The sequence below is a fragment of the Maniola hyperantus genome, chromosome 23 (genome assembly GCF_902806685.2).
Source record: "Maniola hyperantus chromosome 23, iAphHyp1.2, whole genome shotgun sequence".
NCBI classification, from domain to species: Eukaryota; Metazoa; Arthropoda; class Insecta; order Lepidoptera; family Nymphalidae; genus Maniola; species Maniola hyperantus.
In genome coordinates this window covers 4,513,996-4,536,023 of record NC_048558.1, presented here as the reverse complement: position 1 = coordinate 4,536,023, position 22,028 = coordinate 4,513,996, and the positions used below count along the sequence as shown (strand labels likewise).

At 42.8% G+C, this 22,028-nt stretch overlaps 1 protein-coding gene across 1 annotated transcript; it reads left to right on the top strand.

Annotated features, from left to right (window-relative positions):
- The first annotated feature begins 786 nt into the window (after positions 1 to 786).
- Positions 787 to 21,255, top strand: LOC117993229 (acyl-CoA Delta(11) desaturase-like). Its single transcript, XM_034980980.2, has 6 exons — positions 787 to 930; positions 1,216 to 1,405; positions 17,369 to 17,566; positions 18,577 to 18,751; positions 20,072 to 20,233; positions 20,793 to 21,255. Exons 1-6 carry the CDS (start codon positions 787 to 789, stop codon positions 21,253 to 21,255), a joined length of 1,332 nt encoding a protein of 443 aa, XP_034836871.2.
- Positions 21,256 to 22,028: the final 773 nt, after the last annotated feature.

Genomic DNA, 22,028 nt, shown 5'->3' with positions numbered 1-22,028 from the left:
AGTAAATATTGTACATAGATTTTTAGAAAGCGATCCTAGCGGTTTCGTAGAGCGTTGTCTCTGTCGTTGGGACCGACAAAACATCACATACGTATGAATGAAAGAGACAACGCTCTACAAAGCCGAAATGTCATTCTAAAGGCCGAATGTACATTATTTTCTGCCGCGTACTCCACATATACAGGTAACTCCAAATCTATAGTACCGAATATTGAAGAATCTACATTGAGTACAGATTCAAATGAAATCTATAGCAATGTAGGCAACACCGTGGTTAATAGCTTGTTTCAAATAGATCCTGAATAATCATTGGTAATAGGTAGGTACATTTCGCAACTAGATTTACCGAAAAATCTAAAATGTAATAAATTAGAACTTGACCGGTTACTAATTTTGCTAATAATTGCAATTTTGATAAGGAGGCCCTGGGAAAAGGTTAGAATGGGTGCAGTTATTGGTATCTACTAAATTACAAAACCTGAGTGTTCGGCATCCGCCCCGTGCGGACGTCTGTACATGCGCTCTCCGACTCGAGCCCCCCCGCGCGTGTTCGCCCCTGTGTTTCAAGTGCAAGTGCCCTTGGATCATCAGTGCCATCGGATTGTTCCTGCGTTGTGTGTAGTATTAGTGTAGTTCTAGGATCCAGGTTCCGTGAGTACACTAGTCTAAGCGCAGCATAGGTTCACACCCCCGTCACCCAAGGGCGGGGACTCACATTAGGGCCACACCGTAGGTACCCACCTCCCTGCCTTGGCAGGGAGGACCTTTAGCGCCACCGGGTCCACTATGGGCCCCAACCACCCCGACCAACCCGCTCCTGGGCCCCATCAGGGCTCGGAGTTCCCCCAGACCTTTTACAAAGACGTCGACATGAGTGCTCTCATCGCCGACCTCGCAACCCGAGACCCCAACTACCTTAAGAAATTTAAGGTACATGCGAGTCGGACGCCTACGCGCTACGACCGTCCCCCGGCATCTCCTCCCTCGGCCACGGCCATGGAGGACGATACCCCGACCGTGACACCGACCGACATTAAGGAGCCTCACTCCAAAACCCCAGCCGGGCCTTCAGCCCAAAAACCGATCCCGACCAAGGAGCCTCACTCCGAAACGTCCCCAGCCTCCTCTGAAACAGAGGAATTCATGACGGTGCAGACGAAGGCCCAGAAGCGAAAGCTGAAGGCCTCAAAGTCGCACGCAAACCCACCTAAAAAGGTGGGCGTTGCAGCCCCTTCAGGGCCCGGTAACCAACCCACAACCTCCCAAGCGACCTCCGAGGAGGAGTCTGAAGACTCCCCCATGGAGGAACCGCCAAGGGAAAAAGTCCCTCCCCTTTTTATTAGGGAAAAACTCAGCTGGCAGCGCATACTGCCACTCTTAGACCAGCGGGGCATCTCGTTCACGAGTGCCCGCTCGACCGCAGTGGGCATCAAAGTTCAATGCCCAACTTCAGGCGACCATCGCCTTCTCACCAAGACTCTCCGTCAAGAGAATGTAGGGTTCCACACCTACGCTCTTCCCGACGAACGCGTTTTACGCGTAGTCATTCGCGGCCTTCCGAAGGAGCTGAACACCGACCACATAAAGACAGACCTCCTTTCCCAGGAGCTGCCAGTACTAGAGGTTCACAGGATGTACCATCCTAGAACCAAAGCCCCCTACGAGATGGTGCTCGTAACCCTCGAACTTACCCCCGCGGGTAAGAAAATCAATAACATCACATCGGTGTGTCGCCTCACGGGTCTTAAAATAGAGCCCCCCCGTAACCGCGGCAGGATGGGCCAGTGCCATCGCTGCCAGATGTACGGCCATTCCGCAAGGAATTGTTTCGCCCACCCCAGGTGCGTTAAGTGCCTAGGGGACCACGGCACCTCCGACTGCCCCAGGAAGCAACCTACCGAGGAACCCCCGAGCTGTGTTCTTTGCAGGTCTCAAGGGCACACCGCGAATTATCGCGGATGCCCTAAAGCCCCCAAGGAGCAAAAGCGAAGGGTCAAACCGGCCGGCCGCAAACCTGCTGCAGCTCCCCAACCCGCCCAGAAATTCGTCCCTGCGCCGGCTCCGGCCACCAACGCATGGGAAAAACCCCTTCCCAGGGCTAACCCCCCTGCGCCAAAGCCCGCCCAACCAGCCCCGGCCAAGCCCGCCCAACCAGCCCCGGCCAAGCCCGCCCAACCAGCCCCGGCCAAGGCTTCCGCGTCTACGCCTAAGCCCCAGCCCCAGCCAGAGCAACCGCTCCATACATCCGCAGCGGCAAACGCTGCGGATAATCTCAAATTAATAGAAACCGTCCTCGCCTCTATTGACATAGTGGAGATGGAAATTTTCGCCCGGACCTTCAGGGAAGATCCCAAAACAGCTATTACCCAACACTTGGGTCTACTCATCTCCATAAACAACCTTAAAAACCTATAATGGATAGTACAACCAAAGGTAGATTAAAACCTCACTCCTTAGTGGTCGCGTTTTACAACGCGAACGGCCTTATCGACCAAATGGACGAAGTCCGCGAGTTTGTATGTGCACATCAAACCGACATTCTCCTAGTGCAAGAGACCTTCTTGAAACCTAGTAGAAGTAATCCCAGAATTGCTAATTTTAATATAGTCAGAAACGACAGGGCCACTGCTAAGGGTGGCACTGCTATATACTACAGAAGGGCTCTTCACTGCACTCCTCTCGATCCTCCACAACTAACCAATATGGAAGCGTCCATATGTCAGGTGAGTATGACTGGCCATCCGTCGGTCATACTAGCATCCGTCTATCTCTCTCCCTCGAAAGATCTGTTAGAAAGTGACATCCGCGCACTTCTCTCATTAGGAGACTCCGTTATCGTGGCCGGAGACCTTAACGCCAAACATCAAAGTTGGAATTGCCGCTCCCCGAACTCACGAGGACGCCAACTCGAAAGACTGACGCACCGCCCCGATCTTAACTTCATAGTTATAGCCCCTGACACACCGACTCGTTATCCAATGACCGACAATTCAACAGACAGACCGGACATACTCGATATAGCTCTTCTAAAGAACATCGCCCTTCAGGTGAGTCCTTTGGAGGTGCTGTCCGAGCTAGGCTCAGACCACCGTCCCGTCCTATTGCGGCTAGGACCCCCGCCCACCGCGGCCCCCCCGACCAAAACAGTCATTGACTTCAAGAAGCTCTCAGAGCATCTTAAGTCTATAGACTCAGTGCACATCTCTCAAATTCCTGACATTATAGGTAGTCTAGATGAAGCGCATGCAGCCTCACTGCACCTTACTAATCATATCCGCGATGCTCTAAGCGCCTGCTCCCGACAGATGCCGAACGGTTTCACCCGTCGACAGTTGCCGGACGACGCCAGAGAGCTCATCACAATCAAAAACGCTAAACGTAGAGCCCATGACGCATGTCCTAACGCCGACAACCGGAGAGAACTCTGGAGAGCCCAGAGGGAGGTAAAGGCTCGCCTTGCCGAACTCCGCGACGAACAATGGGACAGGAAGCTGAGTGAGCTCAAGCCATCGCATGTAGCCTACTACAGCCTGGCGAGAGCTCTCAAAGCCGACCCTGTCTCGGCCACTCCTCCGCTTTTACGTCCCAATCAACCGCCCGCCTTTGAAGATGTCGATAAGGCCGAATGCTTGGCCGATAGCTTAGAAGCCCAATGCTCCCCGAGCACCATCTCTGTAGACAAGTCCCATATAGAACTAGTCGAAAACAAACTAGCATCTATCTTCTCTTCCGCCCCAGATGGCGATCCAATCCTCCCGACGAATAGCGGCGAAGTTCGTCAAATTATCAAAGAATTTCACGCCAAAAAAGCCCCAGGCCCCGACTCTATTAATAACAAAACTCTAAAGTTACTCCCCGACGTATTAATCAACCTCCTGGTTGTCATTTTCAACACCCTCATGGCGGGATGCTCCTTCCCCGACAGGTGGAAAGAAGCTACCGTTATAGGCATCCCCAAGCCAGGGAAACCTAGGAACCTCCCTACTAGCTACCGCCCCATTAGTTTGCTCAACACCCTTGGCAAGGTGTATGAGAAAGTCATCCTTAACCGACTTAGGTCCGTCGTAGAGGAGAAAAACCTCCTCAACGACGAGCAATTTGGCTTTCGAACCAGACACTCATGTGTTCATCAAGTGCACCGCCTCACGGAGCACATCCTTCTCGGTTTCAACCGATTCAAAACGAGAGGTATCCCAACGGGAGCCCTCTTCTTCGATGTAGCCAAAGCCTTCGACAAGGTGTGGCACGCCGGCTTGATCTACAAGCTTTACCATCTAGGCGTGCCCGAAAGACTCGTACGTTTACTACGAGAATTTCTCACCAATCGAACTTTCCGCTACCGTCTGGATGGAACCCTATCCTCCCCAAGACCTCTTCGAGCAGGAGTCCCTCAGGGCTCCCTGCTCTCGCCACTTTTGTACGCGCTGTACACCAGCGACATTCCCAGATCCCCTCATGTTCATATAGCCCAGTTCGCGGATGACACCGCTCTATACAGCTCCGACTTAAACTACCGGAACGTTAAAGCTCGACTCCAAAAGGCAGTCAGTAGCCTAGGCCACTGGTTCCGCCTTTGGAGGATAGAGGTTAACCCGGAGAAAAGCGCAGCAGTGCTCTTTCAAAAGTCCAAAAGGAAATCACAATACAAACTTCGACAGACTGAAATAACTCTTTACGACCGCCCCATTCCCTGGCAAACTAATACCAAGTACTTGGGTGTAACCTTTGATGACAAGATGAGCTTCGCCGCGCACATTCGTAGAGTCCGCAAGAACGCAGCGTATGTGCTCTCCCGTCTTTACCCCATGATTTGCGCAAAGAGCAAAATGTCACTTCGACATAAAGTCACGCTATACAAAACGTGCATCCGCCCAATAATGTCTTATGCCTGTGTTGCATTTGCACACCTGCCGCCCTCCTCTCTCAAACCTCTCCAAGTCCTACAGAATAAGTTTATGCGTACGGCCACTGGCTCCCCGTGGTACATGCGCAACGTGGACCTCCACAGAGACCTCCAACTCCCGACAATAGCTCATTACTTTAAACAGCTTTCCAAAAATTATTTTGAGAAAGCCATTAGACACCCCAACCCCCTAATAGTTGAGGCAGCGACTTACACCCCTGACCGAAACGACCCCCCAGATAAAAGACGCCCTAAGCACGTCCTTAACGACCCCGACGATCAAATCATGACCGACAATGCACCCTATCTCGTAGGGCTACACAATTCAACCTCATCACAGCGTCTTCGCCGGCGAAGACGAGGTCCCCGATTTCTAACGTCACCCGGACGTGGGCTCACGCCACGGCCTCGGGGGCGTACGGACTAACCAACAAAACCGACAACTCCACCCATCCCAACGTCATCCTAAGCCGTGGTCCGAGCCTCACAGGAGGCGCCCTTAGGAGGACGTTGCCCCCCGACCTCTCGAATTATTTCTTCGAGCCCTAGGGCTCACCCCCAGGCGGAGCTTCGCGCTCGCCAACCCCCCCGGTGACGCTGTAGCGGCCAGTAGGGCCTACGCAGCATAGTCAATCCGAAACAACACACAAAAAAACAAAACCTGAATTCACTTTAATAAGTGCAAAGTATAGAATAATAAACCTTATTCCAAAGAATTAAGATATGGTTATGTTATTTTGGAAAGTAGTATTTATCGTGGTAAAATGTAAGCTGTCAGTACAATCAAGCGCATAAGTTTAGGAGATAATCTATAGGTATGCAATCGTATACGACTAGGCTTACCATGATTATGGATATCAAACCAGGATATAGCTGTTTTTTTTCATTATAAGTAGGTAATTATGTCGGGTCCACGCACTTTTTCACCTATCTTCCGGGTGCTCCTTTTCTCCTCTAGGATCAACATCGGGAATTCAGAGAAATTATTTTTGTAGATGCTCAAAAAATACAATCTTTTTTTTATGCTGGTTGTCTTCAGCACAATAATTTAAGGTGGGCACCTACCTACATCGGTATTTGGAATGAAGCAACATTTTTGCACTCGCTTGGTTATTAAAATAAAATAATAAGTAGGTATTTTTTACACCTCAGTCGTACAGAAATAGGATGCTCTTGAATTCTTTTTTGGCTATTCGATGTAAGTATTAATTTCTGTAAATTTAAAGCAAATTTTTCGCACTCGCTTCGTTAATAAAATAAATTAATATGTAAAATAAAGTAAAGTTGCTTTTTAATTCTCAGCTTTAATTTGAGATTAACATTTGACAGGTTGAGTTGGCAATCGCGCTCGCCCTTAACGATGAGACAGACGCTATAGTTAGATCTCGGACCGGCATTGGCTGTGCATAGCCGTGGCATAGCCCATCTTTCCCTGTTTCTCTTTCTGCTATTTTCCGACCAAACCTAAAGACATGGTTGCCATAATAACATTAACGAGTATATTGGTTAAGCAATCTCTAGCTCATTGCTATAATTCATACCTATCTTCACACCTATCTGCACGGAAGCGTATTTTATAATTTAACTAGTTCCTGCCGCCGACTCCTCCCACGTTATTACGAACCAATTAAAGCTATTTAGATAAATGCAACAAGTTACTCTACAACCAATTTCTTTACGGACAAATTGTAATTAAGTATTGCAGTTTTCAATACGTAACTAATTATGATAAAGTTAATAAGCAGTCCTTTTTGTTTTTGCATTGTACTTAAATATTCCTGTTGGATTATAAATAGGTAATTTTTAACAATTTCTCAATAGGTAAGGTGGAAGAATGGTCGATAAAAATTGTAATTTTCATTAAGTTTGCCTTTGCATACATTTATAGTTTCTTTGTTTTTTGTATTATTTATCTTATGTTTTGTGTGCAATAAAGCATTTCTCTCTATCTATCTATCTAAGTTGTCAATAAAATAAGTATATGTTTTGATGTGTACTAAGCTTTATATTTTAGAGGTTAAGCATAGGATCCTATAATATAACTAGCTAATGCTCGCGACTTCGTCCGCGTGGACTACACAAATTTCAAACCCCAGTTTCACCCCTTTAGGGGTTGAATTTTCTAAAATCCATATATCATAATAGCTATCTGCATGCCAAAAAAAATTTCAGCCCGATCCGTCCAGTAGTTTGAGCTGTGCGTTGATAGATCAGTCAGTCAGTCAGTCAGTCAGTCAGTCAGTCAGTCACCTTTTCCTTTTATATATATTGTTTTTCATGTAGTATAATAATATAGTTGTATGTAGGTACCTAGGTAGGTACCTACAATAGCAAAACTCCTGCCATCTCTCAACTCTTGCCATCACGACCTGTCGCGGACTATTGGTAGGTAGGTAGTAACTTAGTAAGTAGGAACTTTATAGTTTATTAAGGTCACTATAGATAGGTAGGTACCTAAGTAAGTATAATTAAGTGAAAAATTATTAACGTACCGGTAAGCGTCCATTTAATGAGGAATTCTCATTGAATTGACTCCTCATTACCCAGATGTCAGACTGACAGAATAATGGCGCTTGGGCCGCGCGCATTCAATGCCAAATTGACCGATTAAGACTACCGACTTTAAAAATAATCATTACTGGAGACGGGATTCAGTACAGATATAGGCATGTGATATACAAGTAGGCACGCTAGATAAGGTGAGCCATACAAAACGACAGTTAATTTTTGTGCCGATTCAAGGTGCCCGCTCCCCCGCCGAGCGAGCAAGGAGGTTGCAAGGATTGCAAAAATAGACCTTTTTTTTTCTAAAGAATATTAGCCAAGTTAAATACTGACTAATATTCCCCTTTCCCCTCCAATTAAGCGTAAAGCTTGTGCTAGGAGTAGGTACGACAATAGTGCATCGGGTGGGATTTGAACCGGCGACCTTTCGGTTTTCAGTCCGCTCCTTTAACCGTTGAGCTATCGAGGCTCTAAATCTAGCTAAAAAATAAATTTGTAAGTCTAATCTATTCCTCAGGATTTACTTTTAAAAAAATTCTATGGTACCTACGTACCTACATACTTTATATCTGTGTTTCATGTAGGTATAGGTAGTACGCGACAACTCAAGATGGCAATCGGGGAGGGAACGCCCCGCACAGCCGCTAATCCGGTGTAGGAGAGCGCGGGTAACGTGCAGGTGTGCGGGGCGTCCCTCCGCCTCATACCCCGATCGCCATTTTAACCTGTTGCGTACTATACGTAGTTTAAAATAATAATAGACACTTTGTGTCACATGTACCTCGTATTGACAGATGTGTCATCACTAATATTAAGTTATCCGAGTACGCTCTACGCTCACTACCTACTACTTTTATTAGTAGAGGTCAGTGGGATGCGGCATTTTTAATAAAACTCCATGATTATTTATTAATTACAACTATTTAATGGCAATAGGCTACTTGACAATTTTTTTAAGTTGGTCTTAAATGGTTAATATTTGTCCTATTATATCAAAAAAATTAACACTATATTTTTTTGCGCCCTAAAAACCGTAAAACTTTAATTTAAAAAAATATTTTTCTTAGACAGGTGAAAACACTGTCGGCCATGTTTGGCCGATAGATTATCTGTGCTCTGACGTCATGCATTTGTAAACAACAGTATAACCACAGGGTTATACTGTTGTTTACAAATGCATGACGTCAGACCACAGATAATCTATCGGCCAAACATGGCCGACAGTGTTTTCACCTGTCTAAGAAAAATATTTTTTTAAATTAAAGTTTTACGGTTTTTAGGGCGCAAAAAAATATAGTGTTAATTTTTTTGATATAATAGGACAAATATTGACCATTTAAGACCAACTTAAAAAAATTGTCAAGTAGCCTATTACGAAAAAGAGTACTTAGGTATTTTTACAAGGTGGTAACTTAAAAAAAGTGTTATTTATAAAATTAGCAAGAAGCAGCAGTGTGCAGTGACAAAATTACAAGGAAATAATCGACTTCTGCAGGCATACTTATTAAAAAAACCGGCCAAGTGCGAGTCAGGCTCGCGCACCGAGAGTTCCGTACTACAGTCGTATTTTTGCGATATTTTGCACCATAAAACAAAAACTATGGTGCATAAAAATAAATAAAAATCTGTTTTAGAATGCACAAGTGAAGCCCTTTCATATGATACCCCACTTGATATAGTTATCTTACTTTGAAAATTAAAAACACTAATTAGTTCATGACCATATTTTTTGTGTGTGATGTAACCACAAAGTCACGGTTTCCAGATTTTACCCCTTATGTCTGCTATAAGACCTACCTACCTGCCAAATTTCATGATTCAACGGGAAGTACCCTGTAGGTTTCTGGAAAGACAGACAGAAAGACAGAATCTATAAGGGTTCCGTTTTTTGCCACTTGGCTACGGAACCCTAAAAATTGCTTTTATGAAAGCTGCTTCTTTTTGGTAAAACACGTCGGCATCTGGGAGTTGATCCAGCGTCTTGTTTAGCTGTGCAATTACCCTGTTGGGTGGGTGCGGCCGCCCCGCGCCGCATGGTTTGGCGTATGGTTCCTTCCTTTACGTCATTTTTGCCAAGCGGCAACGCAGTGCCCCTGTGGGCACATAAATACTCAAATCCACAGCGGTGCGGCTCATGAGTAGATATCCCTAGGGATATCTAAACGCATCGTGTGTCCTCAGTCTTAGTACCTACTTGAGTAAACTTTGAATTCGTAATAGGAGACACGGATATCAAAGCTTGATGAATTGCTTAGGCCTTAGTAGAAATGATGTCACAACATTCTGGCCAATCTCCGGTCAATTTATATTGACTGACCACAGAAAACCTATTACTAACCATTATGATATTAGTTGCTTGTCCCATTGAGCTAATAGTATTTATCAACTAATTGAGCGCAGATAGCCTAGTGGTTGACGTCGCCTTCTATTCGGGAGGTAGCGGGGTCGATACCGGGCACGCACCTCTTACATTTCAGAGTTAGGTGCCGGTGTTAGTCACGACTAATTAATTAATATCATTTGCTTTAATGGCGAAGGAGAATTTCGTGAGGAAATCTGCATGCCTGAGAGTTCATCATGTTCTCAAAGGTGTGTGAAGCCTGCCAATCCGCACTGGGCCAACGCGTGGCGGAATATGGCCTAAACCCTTTTTATTTCGAGAGGAGACCCATGCTCAGTAGTGAGCCGGCGATGGGTTGATCATCATGATTGATAGATGAGCTTTATGTTCAGTAAACAGGAAATGACAGGAAGCCTGTATATCAGAATACCGTCGAGTGCGAACTGAAATAGCCATAGCAATGAGGATTGAAGGAAATTAATCAATTACCTGGCCGGCGCGTCCGTGAGATGTACAGCTGATTTACAATAATTTTTATGTGGATTTTACACTTTAAGAAATAAGAACCAATTTAGATTTATTTTGGATTTTATTTTTTACCGCAATAGGCTACCACGGGTTTACCCATAGTCAACCACGTTGGCCAGGTGCGGATTTTGCAGACGTCTCATTGCGTGCGATTTTTCTCCAAGTCAAAGGTGTGCGGAAACCCCTTCGACTTTGAGAACCAAAACTAGATTTTTCATAAAAGAACTGGCATAAGTATTATTATATTTTTAGCAATCTATGAAAACATCAAGCTATGTTCGTGAGTGGTTTTTTCCCAGTTTTTTCTCTTTCTGTGAGACGTTCTTGGACTTTTTTTTTGTGGTAATTAGTAACTATAAACGCAACTATTGCCTAAAGAATTGTTAAATTATAAAATAATTGAATTGACCTTATGGAGAACTCTCAGACCTGCAGGTCTGCAGGTTTCCTCACGATGTTTTCCTTCACCGTTTACGCATGTGACATTTAATTGCTTAAAACTCACATAACTCCGAAAAGCTAGATGTAGGTGCCCGGGATCGAACCCTTGACCTACCGTGGACGTCTTAATCACTGGGCTATCACTAGTTCACTCTGCTATCATGGCTTATCTATCACTATTAATAAGCATTTGAAATGAGAAAGTGTGTTTGTTAGTTTGCTCGTCCTTCAATCACGCTGCAACGGATCGATGTGATTTTATACAAGGCTGTATAAGTCCCGCAAATTGCTAATGCGCGTGGCTGCCATTTTAGTGACGTCAGCACTAGACTGAAGTTTCGAGCTGATGGTATATTTTTATTTCAGCTGATTTCGATGCTGATTCATTTCGATGCTAATGAGACATGGTTCCAGCGCAATAGCAATTTGCGGGACTTTTACAACAAAACCTTTTTTTGTTGTATAAGTCCCGCAAATTGCAAATTGTCCGTGTGTGTGAGGTTTTATATTTCCTCATTTCTTTTAAAATCTAATTAGCCCTGATTTAAGCATTCGTCAGTCAGTCAGTAACGCAACAGTTTTATACATTTACCTAGATAGATATTTAGATAAAATAAAATTAAGTGAGTAGCTTTGACCCGAGCGCGGTGCCGAGCCTACATTTTCAGAATTCCGCAAAATTTATGGATATTGCATTAGGCCTCGAGCCTACTGCACTCGGTCTTGGTTTCTAAGTACAGAGTTCTAATATCAAAACTAACCAATCAAAGTGTAATTTAGTCGCTTAAATAATGTAGCAGTTGTATTCAATTGTTTTTTAAAATATTCAATTGAATAAAGTGACAAGGAAAAAAAGAATGTACCTACTCTGGTACTTTATTGTTTTCAGGGTAATTGCATGTATGTGAGTGTTCCTTATTCCACCAAAAAAAAAGTTAGAAGATGGTGAAAAGTTAATCTACAGGTAGGTATCGTCTTAGAAATGGAAGTGGTGGTACGCGACAGGTCGAGATAGCAAACCAGGTATGAGGCGGGGGACGCCCCGCACACCGACCGCGTTATCCCGCACCGGGATAGAGCGGGGGCAGTACGAGTGTGCGGGGCGTCCCCCCTGCCTCATACCCTGCTTGCCATCTCGACCTGTCAGTTGCAGAATTTAAAAATAAAAATAAAATACTAAAATGTTCGCTAGAGAACTCGTCAGAACGCTGTTATTTCGTATGAGCTCTTTGCACATCACGTGACAGTCGCATGTAATGCAAGTTTATCATCACCTTTACAGTGAGCGCGGAATGCAGAACTCTGAATCCATAGACTAGAGTAGAGATATTGCAGAAGTTCGATTACGATTCTGAAAGGTCGGTACTTCTGATTGATTTTGCAACTTCGGTTCCTGTAAATTTTAATCGGAAGTTATATCGCAAGTCGAAAATGATACTGTTAAAGAATTTCGATTCGGTTGTTTTTATTTTCAACGCCTATCTGTATAAATTTTTGAACTGACAATAACATAGATGTATAATAATAAGAATATAAGTGATGAATAAATGTGTGTAATTTTATTTTCTTAGACCTGCCCTTAACACAGTATATCTCTCTTCTGCCTCCGCCACCGATTCCGTTTCCGGTTCCGATGTAACCAAAGTAAAACTCCGGTTCCGAATTCGGTTCCGATATAGCCACTTCTGTAATATCCCTGCTCTAGACCTCTGGCAGTGTGTTGAGAGTCTTATTCTTGTAGTATACGCAACAGTTCCTTTCACTGGCGCATGTGGCCATGTAGTCTGACCTGCAGGCCATCTCGCTTCGTTACATCATGGATTTGTGCGATAGATAAGGCAGATAAGGTGTATTCTAGCATATTAGCATTTTGTTTGCTAGAAAACTGACTCCCGTATTACTTGAATTATACATTCAGCTGCGCGATTGCGGTAGAATGACAGCTACAATGTCACGATCCCAATCACATCTGATTGGTTGACGCTCGCTCACTATTGGCTACAATGCATTGTTGCAACAAGAATAGCACAAATTCAGCCAATCACAATAATTGAGATTGTAATAATGCAGGTTTCACGAAATCACCCTACCGGGTGGTTGGATCTGCTTAAACAAACGACCAAGCCATACTTTTTTACCAAGATGTAGGGTTTGTAGAGTCAGGGCTTAAAAGTAGAGTTATTTTATTTCTTGTTATAAGTGTGATACAGTCAAGAGCACTTAAGAGCTATATTATACTTTGCACTTGGGACAAGTCCCATGGGCAGCACAAATCGAAGCTCAGCTAGGGGCTTGGCTCTACTAGAGATCTCATAACTTTTTAACAAAGAAGGCATTGTGAACTTGTGAGTCTTGTGGTCTTGGCAACCAAATTGACATGAAATGTTTTTGGTGGGATTTAGTTTTCCAGTTGCGTGTCATATAGGCCGGCCTTTGCGGTAAGTCTATGCATAGATGCGTATTGCGTACCTACGACAAAAGACGTTCATGTACCTACACCCTACACGTCTACAAAAAAATGCGTAGGAATAAGTTAAAGTCGAAGATTGTTTTTTTGCAATCCTTAAGGCATTGTTAAAATGTTAATAGAATCGGTGTAAGTATTTTAAATAAGTCAATTAAAAAACAAAATAAATTATTTAAATTCTCGTCAGACACAGAATTTAGAATATGTACAGAAGGGGTAAATGAGTAATTCGTCATACTGAAATAATTCGGGTAAGGGAACTTAATCTGCTAATCTCTGTACTTCTTTTAGTCGATTAAAAATAGATGTATAAGTAATAGATATGTACAGCATTGGGTACAGTTTATTTATGTTGCTTAGGAGGCTAAAGATAATAATGTTCTTTCAAAATATTTATTGTATGCTAAAGTGCATGTGATTTTAAAGAAGCATTTAAAACTTCACCCCTATAAAATGCGAATCGCCCAAAAACAGATGACTTTTTAATTCCTGTGCATGCTGCAATTTTTCTTACCGATTTCCTTGGATTTCTAATGATTTCCTGACGCAGCTCTGCCACATGTTCTGGCGTTGCTGTTGACGTTGACGGAAGAGGCCTATTAACCACTGTTTCTTCTTGGCGGAATCTCTGCACTCACGAACAGATAAGCTGTGTGCTTGGACCATCGCTTAATCGCCGAATATGAAAGTGGGAACAGAATACACTACGTGCTCGAACCAACGATCCACCACACTTCAAATACTGTTCTACCGCAACGCGCGATGCGCACCCGACCCATAACTCATCTTTACTAACTAATCCGCAAAGACCACGCAACAAATGCTACCTCCCCCACCCCGATAGCCCAGCTAAGGAGTAAGCTAAGCCCAAAGGAGTTACAATAATTTAAAGTTGAAAAATTCCCGCTGTACATCCTTTATTACTAACATTAAAAAGAAGAGATAAGAAGTGGAGAGGGAAGAAATTATCTTTACCAGTGACGGAGTAACGGAAAAAAACGTAAAACAGAGAATCAATCAATCTCAAGAGTACGCATATATACAAGGTTTTGCATGAAACAAAATCGTAAAATACTGCCGGGGGACAGGGGAGAATGCTTTGTTGTAATTGGTGGACTCAAAAATCACGTAATCAAGACAATGTGCGGAATGAGGGTACCGAATGGGCGTGGGTCGACTTTTATGCTAAGCAACTGACTAAGCTTGGCGATAGGGGGTGTCCGGCTATTAGGTGTCTATAGGTGGTGGCTTGTGCACTAAAATAATCACCCTCTAGGGTGTATTGTCGCAAACGTATGCTCCGTCTACCCACCCCCAACCGTGAATTTATATTTTTTAGTCCGGGGTGCATAGACATTAGACGGTGGACATAGATTTTCGAGTATACACCCTAGGGTAGCTGTTTTAGGGTGAATAAACGGAATAAGCTCAACCCACCGATGTCTCGGCATTATAGACAGCCGATATCATATCTATTGACTTATTTAGAATTCTGTGTAGTTGGATAAGTTAACTCCAAACAATAGCCAAAATAAATTTCTTTAGAAATACCTTAAGCCATAAACACACTTATAAAGGTCGAGTGAAAGTTATAATATTTTTTTACATTTTCTACTTACCTACTAATTTTTTCCCACGATTTTTTAAAGATCCCGTTGTCGTCGTCTCGTCGTAAAATCCTTTCTAAGATCTATTCGATACAAAGATAACACCAAGTTCTCCTTCTGCATGCAAAATTTCAAGTTTCTTGACCCAGTTGGAGCTGTACGTACCTACTTACGTTGATTTCAGTCAGTCAGGTTTTCTTTTTAGAAATAGGTACTTACAATATTATTCACCCTTTTCCGCTTGTTTGTAGTGAATTGTAGAAATTAGATAGACAGTACCTACGTAGTGCATTGAGAAAAGACTCGGTATATTTGCTCTATGCGACAACTGTCATGTCAAAAGTACGATTTTAGTCCTTAATCTTAGGGTATATAGGGTCCACCTATAGACGCCTAATAGCCGGACACCTCCAATCGCCAAGCTTAGGCAGTTGCTTAGCATAAAAGCCAGCCCACGCCCGTTCGGTACCCTCATTCCGCACATTGTCTTGATCACGTGACTTTTGAGTCCACCAAATCACAACAAAGCATTTTCCCCTGTCCCCCACCCCCACCCAGACCAGGGTTGTTTCCCCCACCAACAATTTACGAATTTGTTTTCATGTAAAACCTTGTATAGATACGTAGGTACTGTTAAATTCTCTGTGGTTTTCACCAATTAAATACGGCGACTTTAACGGTGAAGGAAAACATCGAGGAAATCTGCATGCCTAAGAGTTCACCATAATGTTCTCAAAACTGTGAATACAAAGTCTGTAAATCCACATTTGGTCAGTGGAGTGGACTTTGGCCTAGCCCATCTCACTCTGATATAAACTCGTGCACAGTTATGAGGCGGTGATGAGTTGACGATAATGATAATAAATAACTGCTGACCTGAAGTCAACCGACTCAAAATATTGGATGTTCAAGGCCGGAAAGGCCGGACAAAATCTAGGAAAGCGGATCGAACCTAGAATCTAGATGGGACAGCGCTAAATCGAAGAAGAAGAAAACTTGTTTTCACACACGGCACGCGGCTTAGTGGGTATGTTTCTGACTTTAGAGTAACAATAATTTGCATGTTACTGTCCCATTTAAAGTAAGCATAAAGTGTTATGATCGGTACACCGACAAAAAACTCACGTGAGTACAGTAGCTTCCATAGTATGTATTCATCTTTTATCTAATAAAAAAGTTTAAAACTAAAATCCGACTACTTAGTCCTCGTAATAAACGCTGCTGCGCGGACAAAAGTGATGAACATCGATCTTAAGAAGGAGACAGCAAATTTGTAGAGCACGGTCTCTTTCGTTGAAACCGACAAAGCGTCATATGGATATGAGTGACAGAGACGACGCCCTACAAAGATGAACTGTCATTCTAAAAGCCGATGTTCATCACGTTCGGTCGCGTACTGTATCTACTTATAAGTCAATTTTTAATACCGGAGACCAAAATGATGTTTCGCTTGTTGTCTTTTTTTACGACTCTTTAATAATGATGTGGAGCAATAGTTACTTTTCGGTTGTAGGTATTCTTGTCAGATGTGTAATGGGACAACAAAATGTGTTGAAAAAAAAAAAAAACCGACTTCGATACACAAACACTAAAAATTGAAAAATAATTTAATTTATTACCGAATATGTATACAAGAGTTAATATAGTTCCATAATAATACTTTTTGGTGCCGGTGCCAATTAGCTTTAGCTGCGCGAATCGTCTAGACTTCATATTTTTATGAGACTCCACAATGGCACCTCATTGGCAACGACCCCAAAAAATATTATTATGGAACTATATTAACTCTTGTATACATAATATATTCGGTAATAAATTAAATTATTTTTCAATTTTTAGTGTTTGTGTATCGAAGTCGGTTTTTATTTTTTTTGTAAAAAAAAATTATTTCACAATTTTTAGTGGTCCCATGGAATTATGCTATGACTGGTTAAAAATCTACTGTTTACTAAGCTATTACACTGATCGCGAGCAATTTACTCTTATCCGTTGAGGAGTTCCAGTATCTATCTTCGAAGATGTTCATCAGATCTTAACCAAATTTAAATGGGACCAACTTTGAAGTATACCCTTTCAAACAAAAAAAGAATTTTCAAAATCGGTCCAGGCGTCTTCGAGTCATCGGGGAACATACATAAAAAAAAAAAAAAGATTCCGACGAATTGAGAACCTCCTCCTTTTTTTGAAGTCGGTTAAAAAAAAAAAGCTTCCGACGAATTGAGAACCTCCTCCTTTTTTTAAAGTCGGTTAATAATTCCAATTGAAAATTGAAAATAATAAATGAAATAAGTCATGTGTAATGTATGCATTACTTTTTATACTTTAGGTATACTTTTTAACCCGGAAAATGGAAAAATTCCCACGGGATTTATTTATTTATTTCCACACAAAAAACTTACAATATTGGTTTCTTCGTGCTCGTAAGCGCTTGGCGGCTTGTCAGAGCACTGCACATTCCTCTGTCGTTAATACCTATAGTCCATTACATATAGCATTAAAAAACCTAAATAAAGATGGAGGTAATTACACAGACAGTTAACGTCTATTAATATATATTTTTTGTTTTTTTTTTACAGATAAAATGATTCTTATAACAGACACAATAAAAACAGATACTGAAGACCCGTTTCCAAAGCTTGTGGCCCCACAAGCGGCTCCGAGAAAATATGAATTAATATACAAAAACGTGCTTTTATTTTCTTACTTGCATATAGCATTATTGTATGGAATTTATCTAGTCTGTACCACCGCTACATGGAGGTCATTCATTTTTCGTAAGTCTATCTTAGGGACATCGCTCACGGCGATTTTTTTGTAGAGATATACAGTATTACAGAGTGAACCTAGAGTGAGGAAACTCCCGGTTTGATCCTGAATCGATATCTGACAAATGTTAGGCTAGGGGTGACGTGAAAGTCTATCGTCCGTAAAGAAACCAGTCCTCGAGTCGGAAGGCGCACCTTTGTGTTCCTGGTGCGCCTCAGACGGTGTTTAGGGACTTCATTGGTCCCCTGAGGTGGGTCCTCAGCAGGCGCCGCTGGCTGGGTTGCGCGAACGTGTTTGGCCCCGTAGCCCAGCCACCAGGCGATGCGTGGAACATCGTGGGGTTTTAGTCGGTAAGAGTCCGACATAACCTCCGCACCTCCCCGGGTGCGGTGGCATCCATGAGGATTTCCCCACGGAAAAAAAAAAAAAAAAAAAAAAGGGTGACGTGAAATCCAAAAGAATTATTATTTTCTAGTTCCTACATCCATGGTGAAATCATTTCATAGCCTACCAGAGGTGAAGCTTCGACGTTTCTTTTACAAGACCTTTTACAAGTTTCATAACTGTTATAAAGTGTGATATTACGTAATCATTCATTCCGCGCTAAAGAAAGGTTGACTGAGGAACCAATCAGCAGCCCTATGGGCAGTGGCGTGCACAGTGTTTGAAGCCAGGGTAAGCATTAGTTAGCTAGGAACCTGTTTACTGGCAGGTCATAATGAAAAATATGCAGTGCATTTATGCCTATGACCTGCACGCCACAGCCTATGGGCTGGTTCTTCTCGGTAGGAAAGGCATTCCGAACCAATGGTAGATGCATCCGACGATTCAAAAGTACTTGTGAAAGTTTACTTAAATAAAAAATATTTTCATTTTGATTTTCATTTTCAATTCGCAGTAGCACTTCGTGCTTTCAAACAAATGGGTAAATCACCTAGTTTTTAGGTCAGACCTCTTTTTTAGTGATGCCAGTTCTATTAATCCTAATGATGTAAAGCTTAAATAACATTGCTTACAGACTACCTGTTCCAAATACTGGCATCTCTGGGTGTGACCGCCGGCGCACATCGGCTGTGGAGCCACCGGGCTTACAAGGCGAAAATGCCCTTACAAATCATACTCATGCTGTTAAATTCAATAGCTTTTGTAAAGACGGCCACGGTTTTCGCGCGGGACCATCGGCTGCACCATAGGTAAGGTTTCGATTTAAAAAAATAAGAATATTAGCCATGTTAAATGACTAATGTTCCCCTTTCCTCTCCAACTAAGCGTCAGGCTTGTGCTAGGAGTAGATAAGACAATAGTGCAACGGGCGGGGTTTGAACCGGCGAACTTTCGGTTTTCAGTCCACTCCTTTACCGGTTGAGCTATTGAGGCTCTGATTGCCTCGTTGGTTTAGTCTCAAGGCTCGACTAGACTTGTTTCATCATCATTCATCATCATGATCAACCCGTCTTCCTAAACTGACTCTGGTCTGGTCTGGCGGTAGGCTTCAGCCGTGCCTAGTTACCAGTTACCACCCTTCCGGCAAAGCCATATTGCCAGCGATTTAACGTTCCGATATGATGGTAGGTATGGGTTTAATAAAACAAGTTAGCTCGCTCTATCTTAGAGCTAGCGAGCACCACGGTGCGGTGAGTTGCGGTGCGTTTTAAAATTCGTCATTTTGAATTTAAATGTATCAAAATGCGCTGCGGAATTAATTCCGCAGTGCGCACGCTTCCATATAGTTCTTTAGTTCACAGATTTTGTGGGGAAAATACGTACGGAAATTCACCGACATGATTCAAGTGCTAATTTGTAACGTAATAAAAAATGAGAATCTACCTTTGTGAGGGAACCTACAAGCAAATTCTAAAGTCCTTAAACCCACGGTTTGAGCTGTATGTCTATAATATAACAAGTGCGAGTCAGGCTCGCGCAATGAGGGTTCCGTACTACAGTCTTATTTTTTCGACATTTTGCACGATAATTCAAAAACTATGATACATAAAAATAAATAAAAATCTGTTTTAGAATGCACAGGTGAAGACCTTTCATATGATACCCCACCTGATATAGTTCTCTTACTTCGAAATGGAAAATACTAATTTTTAATTCATGACCACAATTAATTTTTTTTTGTGTGATGTAACCACAAATTCACGATTTTCAGATTTTTCCCCAAATGTCAGCTATAAGACCTACCTACCTGCCAAGTTTCATGATTCTAGGTCAACGGGAAGTACCCTGTAGGTTTCTTGACAAACAGACAACAAAGTGATCCTATAAGGGTTCCGTTTTTCCTTTTGAGGTACGGAACCCTAAAAATGAATCACTAAATGTGTTGCTCATGTCAAATCTCGAGAACAGTTGAACCGATTTCGCTAATTCTTATTTCATAATATTCCTTGAAGTACGAGGATGGTTCTTACGGAGAGAAAAATTTAATTCAACCTCCCCCTCAATTTTCTAAACTCCACCCGAGCGAAGCCGGGGCGGTTCAGCTAGTTATTAATATAGATTTATTATAGATACAGCGATACTGACGCCGACCCTCACAACCCAGCGCGTGGCTTCTTCTACTCACACATTGGATGGCTTTTGGTCAAAAAGCACCCAGAAGTGTTGCGAAGAGGAAAACTCATCGACATGTCGGATTTATACGCCAATCCTGTACTGAGGTTCCAGACGAAGTGAGAATCCAATCATTATAATTATTATAGTTCTTGCATTTCACGAAGGCGAGTGACTCATGCTTGTGTTTAAGTCGTATCGGTATACGTAAGGTACAGTAAATGTGTGCGTTTGCGAGCGCTTGCTCGCGACTGCTTGCTGATTGGTCTGACATGCACGCACACGTACGTACCTACCTACGTAATGTCCGTGTATACGACGTAACCACAAGTAAAGTTCACTCGCCTTCTTGAATTGCAAGAACTGTACAAGATGATGTTCTCGACTTTATCCGTGTGATCTTTGAATCTTTGATTTTCCGAGATTTTTTATTTTTTATTTTTGTTCAGATAATAACAGTTATCTAACCCTTGACAGCAATCTCACCTGGTGGTAAGTGATGATGCAGTCTCAGATGGGAGCGGGCTAACCTGGAAGGGACATGGCAGTTTTTATTAAACCCATGCCCCTTTGGTTTCTACACGGCATCGTACCGGAATCTTCTGGATCAGAATTATAATTGGATTTTTCGCTCACGTCGTTTGCATCATTGCCATCTCTCTCTGTATGTACTTGCAGGTATGCTGTCCCATTAATAGGGACTCTCTGCTTCGTGCTACCAACAATCATCCCCATGTACTTCTTCGGAGAAACTCTCAACACGGCGTGGCATCTTACGATACTTGGTTTCACTATCCGTATCAATATGGTGCTTTTTATCAACAGCGTTGGTCATTTATGGGGTAATAAGCCTTACGATAAACAGATTAAACCAGTTCAAAACTACACATTGGCTATCATGACGCTTGGAGAAGGTTTCCACAACTACCATCATGCGTTTCCATGGGACTACCGGTCGGCTGAGTTGGGCAATAATTGGGTGAACCTTACCGCTAAGTTTATAGATTTTTTCGCGTGGGTCGGCTGGGCGTACGACCTTAAAGCGGTTCCAGAAGATATTGTACACTCGAGGGCAAACAGGACTGGTGATGGTAGCGACTTGTGGGGATTCAAACGTGATAATAATTTCAAGACTGAATAAACTGTGTTACTATTTGAAGGTTGTTTTTATTTACTGTCTGATATTTATGTGAATATGGCATGGTTATAGCAAGGCTAGGAACGAAAACACACCGAAAATGGGACTGCTCCGTACAAGCCATCTCGGTTACTCATGTTCGAAGTCTTTGAAGTTCAATCTTTTAATATATTTTTTTATAGTCTACTAGATGATGCCCGCGACTTCGTCCGCGTGGATTTAGGTTTTTGAAAATCCCGTGGGAACTCTTTAATTTTCCGGGATTAAAAGTAGCCTATGTCCTTCCCCGGGATGCAAGCTATCTCTGTATACCAAATTTCGTCAAAATCAGTTGAACGGTTGAGCCGTGAAAATCTAGCAGACAGACAGACAGACACACTTTCGCATTTATAATATTAAGTATGGATAAATAATTTTAAATACATATCAAAAATTGCGGACCGGCAGGCATCGAACAAGCGTCTCCTGAGAACGCGCCCGACGGACGCTCTGACCACTAAGCTGCGGCTCGCTTGCTGCCAGTGACAAAATTTGTGATATATATGTTCACTTATGGGCAGATTACACCTACCGAGTAGTGAAGCGAGACAGTAAAATGTCACTCGGCCGAGACAGTGCTGAGGCTAAGAAATTGCGGCGAAGTTGCACTCGTTAGTGTTTATACCAACCGAGTACTCGGCCGAGGACACTGACTCGCCACTGTACTCGTTAGGTGTAATCTGCCCATTAGTACTGAAGCGACTGTTTATGCCATCTAGTAGCGACACTTTTGCAGC

Excerpts from the sequence above, each read along its gene's own strand:
- LOC117993229 (XM_034980980.2), top strand. The coding sequence starts at position 787 with ATGGGCCCCAACCACCCCGACCAACCCGCTCCTGGGCCCCATCAGGGC. Across the intron at positions 18,752-20,071 it reads GACCATCGGCTGCACCATAG|ATACAGCGATACTGACGCCG; the intron begins GTAAGGTTTCGA and ends GATTTATTATAG. Across the intron at positions 20,234-20,792 it reads GTACTGAGGTTCCAGACGAA|GTATGCTGTCCCATTAATAG; the intron begins GTGAGAATCCAA and ends ATGTACTTGCAG.